This window comes from Harpia harpyja, chromosome 20 (assembly GCF_026419915.1).
Source record: "Harpia harpyja isolate bHarHar1 chromosome 20, bHarHar1 primary haplotype, whole genome shotgun sequence".
In the NCBI taxonomy this organism is placed as follows: Eukaryota; Metazoa; Chordata; class Aves; order Accipitriformes; family Accipitridae; genus Harpia; species Harpia harpyja.
In genome coordinates, this window is record NC_068959.1 from 9,349,782 (window position 1) to 9,358,490 (window position 8,709).

The 8,709-nt window shown below is 44.0% G+C and overlaps 1 protein-coding gene across 4 annotated transcripts; it reads left to right on the forward strand.

Moving 5' to 3' along the window:
• Window positions 1-1,738: 1,738 nt before the first annotated feature.
• On the forward strand, window positions 1,739-8,709 carry THG1L (tRNA-histidine guanylyltransferase 1 like). 4 transcript variants are annotated; one of them, XM_052772014.1, is made up of 6 exons: window positions 1,739-1,935; window positions 2,896-3,072; window positions 3,545-3,714; window positions 4,436-4,524; window positions 5,136-5,243; window positions 6,570-8,709. In XM_052772014.1, the coding sequence occupies exons 1-6, from the start codon at window positions 1,748-1,750 to the stop codon at window positions 6,729-6,731; spliced, it is 894 nt and encodes a 297-aa protein (XP_052627974.1). In that variant the 5' UTR covers window positions 1,739-1,747; the 3' UTR covers window positions 6,732-8,709. The 4 variants fall into 4 exon arrangements, with proteins under 4 accessions (XP_052627974.1, XP_052627975.1, XP_052627976.1 ...); XM_052772015.1 differs by lacking the exon at window positions 2,896-3,072; XM_052772016.1 differs by lacking the exon at window positions 1,739-1,935 and having other exon boundaries at window positions 3,549-3,714.

Sequence of the window (8,709 nt, forward strand, 5' to 3'; positions counted from 1 at the left end):
CCTGTGCAGTCCCTGGCTTCACAGCTGAGGCTGTTGCTGTTCTGGGTTTCTGGTTCGTTTGTTTTGGTTTTTTTTTCCCTCTCTCACTCTTTTCACAGATTTGGACACTGATTTTGCTGGAGGAACCTGTGTTACCAAATGACTTGTTACATGACACCCAGCTTTGGCTCTTTGTAAACACAGACCGCATTTAAATTGAGCTGGTGACACGATGAATCCCCAGACCCCTCACACCTGATCCCTGAGCAAGCAATTTCCTCTCTGAAAAAGGCTTAGAAATGAACTCTTTCACATTATCAATGAAGGGCAAAAGTCTTCTGGTTTTTAAGACCTCACTTAACTAAGTCATTAATTTTGAAAGCCTAAATATATTTCCAAAAAAGTAGGCTACTAAGCCGCATGTTTCAAAATGTTCCTCATTTAACATATCCAAATTTTCTCAGTGAGGTGTATGAATGCCTCATAGCTTTAAAAATCAAGGAGATCCCTGACCTTAAACTTGCAATCACCACCCAGTGCAATTCTGAACACTGCTGTAAGGGGTTTAATGTAGTCAGGGAGCAAGCGGACAAGACTGTGTTGACTTTAACAAACGACTGGAGAACTCTGTGCTCCCGTATGCCTATGTCTTACGCTGAAGAAGACAGTTGCACAAGCTCCCATCTATCCAAAGGGACGGTTCTCTAGCACGACCTTCCCACTGGCGTTCTCCTATCTGGTAACCTGTCAGCTGCGGGCCACTTACTGAACCCTCGCAAGCTCTCTTCACGTAATACCTGAATCGGAGGGCAGTACTGTGAGGGGAACGTTTTTAGTTTCAATCTTTACTGAGGGCTCCAGTAAAGACTGCATTTTAAGCGGCACTTGTTTCACCGGCACTTTGGTCACACGGATCAGCTCTGACGGCGGCAGAGGGCCTTGGATCTGTATGCGGGTCCCGGGAGGTAGGGGCTGAAACACCAGCGGGATCTTCAGGCCTTCGGGGGGCATCCCAAGCCCCTCTCGCAGCTCCACCTTGCGCTCCTGGGCGCCGCCGGGAGCAGGCCGGCGCCGGCAGCCCGCCGGGGCCGCGTCCTTTTCCGCCTTCACCCCGCGGGTCTCGAAGGCCGCGTCGGCCGGCTCCGCCTTGACGGCACCTCCTCGCCAGGGCTCCTTCCCGCTCCCCCCCTCCTCCAGCACCTTCTCCTCCTTCTGCACTTCTCCGCTGCCCCCGTCGCGGCCCCATTCTCTCTTGACGGCGCCGCGGGCCTCCTCTCCCCCCCACCCCGGGCCCGGGGAGCCCCCGAACTCCCCCGCTGCCTCGCTGCTGTCCCCGCGGCAGCCCGGCGCATCTCCCTCCCCCGGCTCGGGCTTCTCGACTTTGATGGGCAGCACCCTGAGGGGGAGCTTGGCCTCCTCCGGCGGGGGGGGCGCCGGGGGGCGCCGGGGGCCCGGCGGCGGCTGCCGGGGAGCCCCGGAGCGAGGCGGGCGCGCCCTCGCCCCCCGCTCCATCCCGCCGAGGCCGTTCGACCGCCCCCGGTCGTTGCGCCAACGCTCGCCGCGCCCGCGCGCCGCCGCCGCCGCCGCCACCCCCCGGCCCCAACGGGCGCGCGCGCCGATCCCGCCCCCGCCACGCCGTGCGGTCGCCATGGAGACCGCCGGCGCAGGCCCGCCGGAACCATAGAGAGGTCCGCCAGGGACGCCCAGAAGGGCTCGGCGTCCTACACTCGGAGGGCGGGCGCCCGCCGCTTCCGTTTCCGCTCCGGCCATGCTGGTGTGCCGGCGGGCGGCGTCGGCCATCTCTGCGGGGAGCGGGCGGTGGGCGGGCTGTCTGCGCGGCCGCCGCCTCTCCATGGCGAAAAGCAAGTTCGAGTACGTGCGGGACTTCGAGGCGGACGACACCTGTCTGCCCAACTGCTGGATAGTGGTCCGGCTGGACGGCCGCAACTTCCACAGGTGAAGGCCGGGCGGGCAGCCAATGGCCGGGGCGCTTCTAGCGGTGTCGTCGCTATGGCGACGCCTCAGCGAGCGGGAGGACGGGGGCTGGGGTACGGCGGGGCGCGGGTGGGAGTTTCCTCGGCCTAGACGCGCTGGGGGTGCGGGCTCTGAGTGCTGTGCCGAGGAAAGGGATCCTGACTGGTGCCGTGCAGTTGGCCTTGGCTGTTCCCTGCCCGACCTGTGTGAATTCTGCAGGTGCAGGAGTTGCAAATCCTCCTTTCCCCACTAATGCCCGTGAACCCTTCGCTGGGCCTCTCCAGGGTACGGAATTACTGCTGTCGTTTTGTCTTCAGGGGCCACGGGCAGCTTCAGAACCTTGCCTTCGGCAGGGTGGTGGGGAAATGGTATACCAGTGCCTTGGGTGTGCTGGGGGAGGGACAGCAACTGGTACAGGGATAGGTATTTGTGTTTGGAGTTGGTGTCTGCGTGGCATTCACCTTTCTTTGGGATAAATAGAGCACAGTTCTCTCGAGTGGTCGATGACACATATTCTCGCTGGCGACTTGATATCTGGTTTAGTCACATGGGATTCTGGTAAAGCTCTCAAGTTCGGACAACTTTACTGATAATGTTGCCCTAAGGGACAATCCCTTATTGGACTCCATATAAAAGGCACCCTAGGAGAAAGTGCGTTTACAAACAGTAGCATTTGTCATTCTTTTCCAGGTAAAATACAGAAACTGGATGTTTTGAAGGACTGGTTAGGGTGAGATGCTGATGGGAAAGAAAATGGGTTATCCAGAGTGTATAAAACGAGCTTTTTTATTACGGCTTTTCATACCTGGAGGGAATTCTCTGTCAGTATTGACAGGATACTGCCAATAATATTCATGGAAAGCAAATATGAGGAAAATGAATGGGTCAGCATTTTATAGTAGCTTTTTAAGGGATTCTTATTCAACCGTTTTTGCTTTGAAGGTTTTCTGAGCAGCATGAGTTCAAAAAGCCAAATGATGACCGTGCTCTTCATCTGATGACCAAGTGTGCCCAGACAGTGATGCAAGAATTGGAGGATATTGCTATTGCTTATGGACAGAGTGATGAATATAGTTTTGTTTTCAAAAAGAAGAGTAGGTGGTTTAAAAGAAGAGCAAGGTAACAGTTGCTTTGATACTGAAGTGAAGTTGTTTTTAACATCTCTCTCTGAACCTGTAATTATTCTTTAGATTTGCCTTTATCTACACACAGAGGTTAGGAGTAGGGCTGTGTTTGGGTGCATACACTAGAAATAGTTCAGGTTCTTTATGTGAACTCTTTGTGATCTTTCAGAACAATATGTCCAGGGATACAGAGCTTTTAAAACAAGTTTTGATAAAACAAACGTTAGAAACAAACATTGTTAGAACAAACATTCTTTTAACAAAACGTCACCTTTTCCAAACTCTTTACTCAATTCTCAGTACTTCCTGTTCTTCAAAAGACTGTATGCCATTGCTGATCTATTGGGCCGTTACTTAAGAAATGCTGCTATCCACCGGAATTATCGCTACTGATACCTCAGATAATCACAGATACATAATCATATTGATGTATCCCTTTCTTTTTCCTTTTGCTTTGTGTTTGCAAGTAAGTTCATGACTCATGTGGTCTCCCAGTTTGCCTCAAGTTACGTTTTCTATTGGAAGGATTACTTTAAGGACCAGCAGCTTATGTACCCACCAGGATTTGATGGACGAATTGTGTTGTATCCCAGCAACCAAAATTTAAAGGACTACCTCAGCTGGAGACAAGCAGATTGTAAGTGTTTCTAGAAGACAGAGATTTGTGCAGTTGAGTTCTCTTCCTCTCTGAATAGAAATGCTTTTATTGCCAGTGTATTTGTATATACATAGGTATCGGTGAATGAACAGCAGGTAGGTTGGTAGTTTTAAATAAACAATATTAGAATTGGTTTGGGCTTTGTATGGATACAGAAATACTGGCTGAAATTCTGAGTCTTCAGGCTACAACTACATTCGTTGCATCTTGGGTGTGAGTTCAGCATAGGAAATACTAGAATTATTAATAGAATTAATTTATTGGTTTGTATGTTCCGGGTCTGTTTAGCCAGGTAATCTTCTTTAATGAAAAGATGTGAATGTTCAAATTCACACCATGTAGCAATCAAAAGCACTGTCTATTCCATGCTAGAACAGACCATTGGATTTACTTTCTAGTATTTTGTTAGTACCTAGTCCCTGTTGCTCAAATGAAGGTATTCTACATTACACATAAACACCCTTCAGCCTCTGCTCTCCCTTTTCAGAATTATAATGAAATCTATCTTCTAGTCATTCTTGTGATATGCAGTACCTTAAAAGTGGATCAGAAAGATTGTATCTTCTCTAGCAACTGATACTATTAATTCCCCTTTATTCATGGCTGTTTCTTGGATATGACTCTGGAAATAAAGCTGTTTTTTCTGAGTAGTCACTCAGTTTTGGTAAATATTCTCTCTCTCTTTTCTCTTTTTCTGTAGGCCATATTAATAACCTTTATAATACAGTGTTTTGGATGCTTGTACAGCGAAGTGGTTTGACACCAGTGCAAGCACAGGATAGACTCCAGGTAAGAGTCGCTTGAGGTCATGCTTCTTTCCAGCTACAAAGAAAATCATAAGATTTGCAAAGCTGTGTCTTGCCTACCCAGCAGCCCTGGCTGGCTTGTCTCTTCTTGCTGTAATAACTTTATGGGTGTAGATCCAACAACTTCTTGAATTGTACAGATGTTAATATGATCAGCAAATAAGGTATTTTTGGTCAAATATTAGCAGGATTTTGACTTCTTAATTAGCAAGTTCAGAAATCTTAGAAATGTCCTATAAACATCCAGTATCCATACACGTGAAGTACAATGGCAGGATTCAGCTGCTACTGATTCCCAGTCCCTTCTGTGGTATTTTGTCTTATTGTGCAGACTTCAGATTATTTCTGTTTTCTCCTGGAGTCTGTTGACTTTCTTCTATTTGTCTTGAAAATGTAATAAAAACCCTCTCTGTTTTAATATCCTCATTTGGCAGTTGGAAATAATTCCTCTGTTGGGAGACTTAATTAAACCTCGTAATTTAAAGGTGAAAAACCTGTGTAAATATCAGCCTTACTTCCAATATTCACCTGTCTTCTACCCTAGAGATTCAGTTTGTTTGTTTTCTGTTTGTTTTTCTTTTCATTTCCTCTCAGGGAACTTTGGCTGGAGATAAGAATGAAATCTTATTTTCTGAATTCAACATCAACTACAACAATGAACCTTTGATGTATAGAAAAGGAACTGTCTTAATATGGCAGAAGGTAAAAAACTGTATTACCACTTGCTTCATGCTCGTATTTTAAATAGGTGCACTATGGCAGACAAGCTACACTGTAAGATCACCAGATGTATCCCAAATGCATGTCTATGTATAAATATATTTTAGAACTAACCATATTTGCCATATAATGATGTGTAAGATGACTAATTGTTTTGGAGATGTTTTTGAGATATCTGTATCTATGAGCATAGTATAAAAACTAGCCTCTGAAGTCTGGCTCAGATACAGATTACGACCGTTGAGAGAAAACATGTATCAACAGATGACAATGTGTGTGTAGAATTTCGCAGGACTGATGTATTTGCTAGATAAATCTCCCTTGTTTAATGAATCATACAGTTGGTTTCTGAGTGTCACTGGCTTTGAAAATGGACGAAGTATTCTGCTTCCTGCAAAAATTACATTTTAATGACTGTTGTCAGTTTGATATGGTAATCATTGGGGCCTCTGCCAGGCCCTTCACAGGAGTAGATCCCAAGTATTTCTGCTGTGAAGGAATGATGAATTTCCATTCAGTATGGTGGCTCAGCTCGTAGTATGCTTAGTCCTTTTCTACTTCTGTAAAGGAGCATAGTAAGGAGTGCAGCTGTTAATAGGAATTCCTTTTAATGATAACTTGGAAATATTAATCTTTCTAGGATTACGTTATTGATCCAGAATTAGTGGAAGAAATTCCTGTCCTGTGTTTTGTATGAGATGTGACCCCAGAGAATCATAAATGTTTATGGCCTTAGTGCCCTTCTGTACTAGGAGATCTTAAGTAGAAATATGTGTGTTTTGTGTGATCAGGATCCCATCTGTGTATGTTTAGAGTTCTCCATAACTTGCTCAGCCTTTTGTCTTCTATATGTAAAAAAATTCTAATCCTTTCTTTTCTTTTTTATTTAAATTTTGGCCAACAATTTCTATTACTTCATTTGAACAGATAGAGGCTCCCACGTGGAAATATATTCCACTTGTTCCTTATGCGTATTTTTTTTCTTGGTAATTCTAGACATTTGCAAGGTTTACCATTTGCTTTATATATCTTCTAATTAAATATTGTACTTTATTCAAGAATACTTGCAATGAGTTATGTGAATTTGCAGGTAATTTCTTTGAGCCACGTGATGATGACATGCAGTTTCAACTGCTCATGTGTTAGTGTTTGATTTGAGAATAGACTCTCTTTCAAAAGAGGCAGTGTTCAAATTCTGTAGTATGCTATAGGGTTGATAGCTGCTTTTGTTGTAGCTTTGTTTCCTGTCCGTTTGTGAATCCCCTCTGGAGTCTTGTATGTCTGATAATGTGTCAACTGTATTTTCAGACTAATGAAGTCGTGACAAAGAAAATAAAACTGCCAAAGGAAGCAGAAGAAAAGGAAGTTGAAGTGACCCGGACTAGGACTAAAGTTGTTCCCCTGCACTGCGACATTATTGGGGACCAGTTCTGGGAGGAATATCCTGAGATTCTGGCTGAGGATAGTTGATATCTCTGATGACTGTAACTGGTAGTTTACATTTTGCTCTGCTTGGGTTGTTGGCAAGTGAGGAGTATGAATGGTGGCTGGCAGAGTTTAACCTGTAACCCTTTTCAACAGCTACATGGGTTTTAGGACTGTTGTTGCCTGAAAGACACTGGTATGTTGTCTGACATGCAAGGATATGCCCACATGGAAAACCTAAAAACATATCATATTTTAAATGTTAAGAACTCATGATAAACTAAGACTGCTCCTTCCTTGTACATGCATAATTGTAGAAAATGTGTATAGAAATTTCATGCATTTCTATAGCATTTAAACCATGAGGTATTTTACTGAACTGCCGAATTATAAAAAAGCTTGCATGTTTGAACAGTTAAAAGCAGAGGAGAAAATAATTATTTTGATTTTTGTTTTAACTGAGATGGACCAGAATACTTCAGTTGGCATTTAGTGTTAAGGCTAGTGTGTTTAGTCAGATTAGTGACAAACTGTTCAACTGCCTCATGTCTCTGATTCTTACAGAAAGGAAATGGAGTAGCCCAGCAGTTCCCTATGACCGATTTTAAAAGCTTTTTCAAATGCACAGGATTTTTATACTTTTTAAAAATTTAAAAAAAAAAAAAAAAAATTTCTGTGTGTCTTACTTGGCCTTTCTCATTCCTGGGACTTTTACTAGTAATTGGCGAAAGTTCCAAACAGTGAAGTTAATGATAAAGATACTGTACAGACTTGAATTCTCTTAGGACATGGGTAGACATTGTGCTCTCATCTTCCGTGGCCTGAGAAGTCATCTATCTCCTACTGTGCAGTAGAGTGAAAGGCAACAACACAGGAGAACGTTCCTGGTGCCTGCAAAGAGGGTGCTAACAAGAACTTGTATTGCTGTTCTCTGATTTTCCTGTGGATGACACAGACAAAGCAGTCCTGACAATACATGTTAGTTAGAGGGAAGGGGTGAGTGTGTGCTGCGTGGTCTATGCACAGTTTTGTTCTGGTTTAACTATCAGTTAAGACCCTTTGACAAAACAGTTAAACTGTACAACCTCTCAGAGCAGAAATATTCCTGCTAATGTACAGGGGCTTGTCCCCGTGTAACTGGAATTTGAGGGAAATAACCTCTTTCAGCATAGGAATACAACTATAATGATATATAATAGGTATTTATAAGGATATTATTACTGGTTTTAACCGTGCTGGTTTCAAAAACATTGTGCTAGAACAGTAATCTGGCGAGCTGTTGCTAAGGGAGAGAGAGTCAGCAGTTGGGACTGGTCAAAAAAATGGAAAGGAAGGATCAAATGTGACTGAAGAAGGTCAGTACTGAGTTAGTTTCCCACGAATTCGCATAGCAGCCTACTGTCTGTTTCCCCTTTTCTTCCGGCAGAAAGAACTTACACATTTAAGGCAATGTGCATTTCGGTGTGTGGGGGGTGTGTGTTTTGTTTTGTTTTGTTTTTTAAAAACACTAAACAGGTACTGATGTAAACTACTACTTGCAGTTTCTTCCTGAGATTAACCAATGTATCTGTGCATTTATGATAGCACAGGGCTTCCCCTCTACTGCTGTGTGCTAATACTGAGCCGTTAAGTACATGCAATGAGAGAATGCGTATCATTTTTGATTTGTAGAATGGGCTGTATAATTCTCAGGAAGAGGATATGAGGGATTGTGAGATGATGATTCTGAATGAATCATTGCACCAGTCATTTACCGCCAAGAACTTCCTCTCTGTCTGTTTTTTTTGTCTTGTAACACAAAGGTAATTTACTTAACTTTGAAATGCCATGTGTTCCTATCTGGTGCCTGACTTTGGACATTACATATAAAGCAACTGTTCTAGAGGTGGTAACACTTGGATTTTGCAGTCTGAGTAAAGACCAAAAAAAATTATGTAGATTTTTTTATCATATATATTACGACTACCCAATACGTAAATGGATTGTATTGTAGAACGTATGTACTCTGCGTGTGTATGTGTGT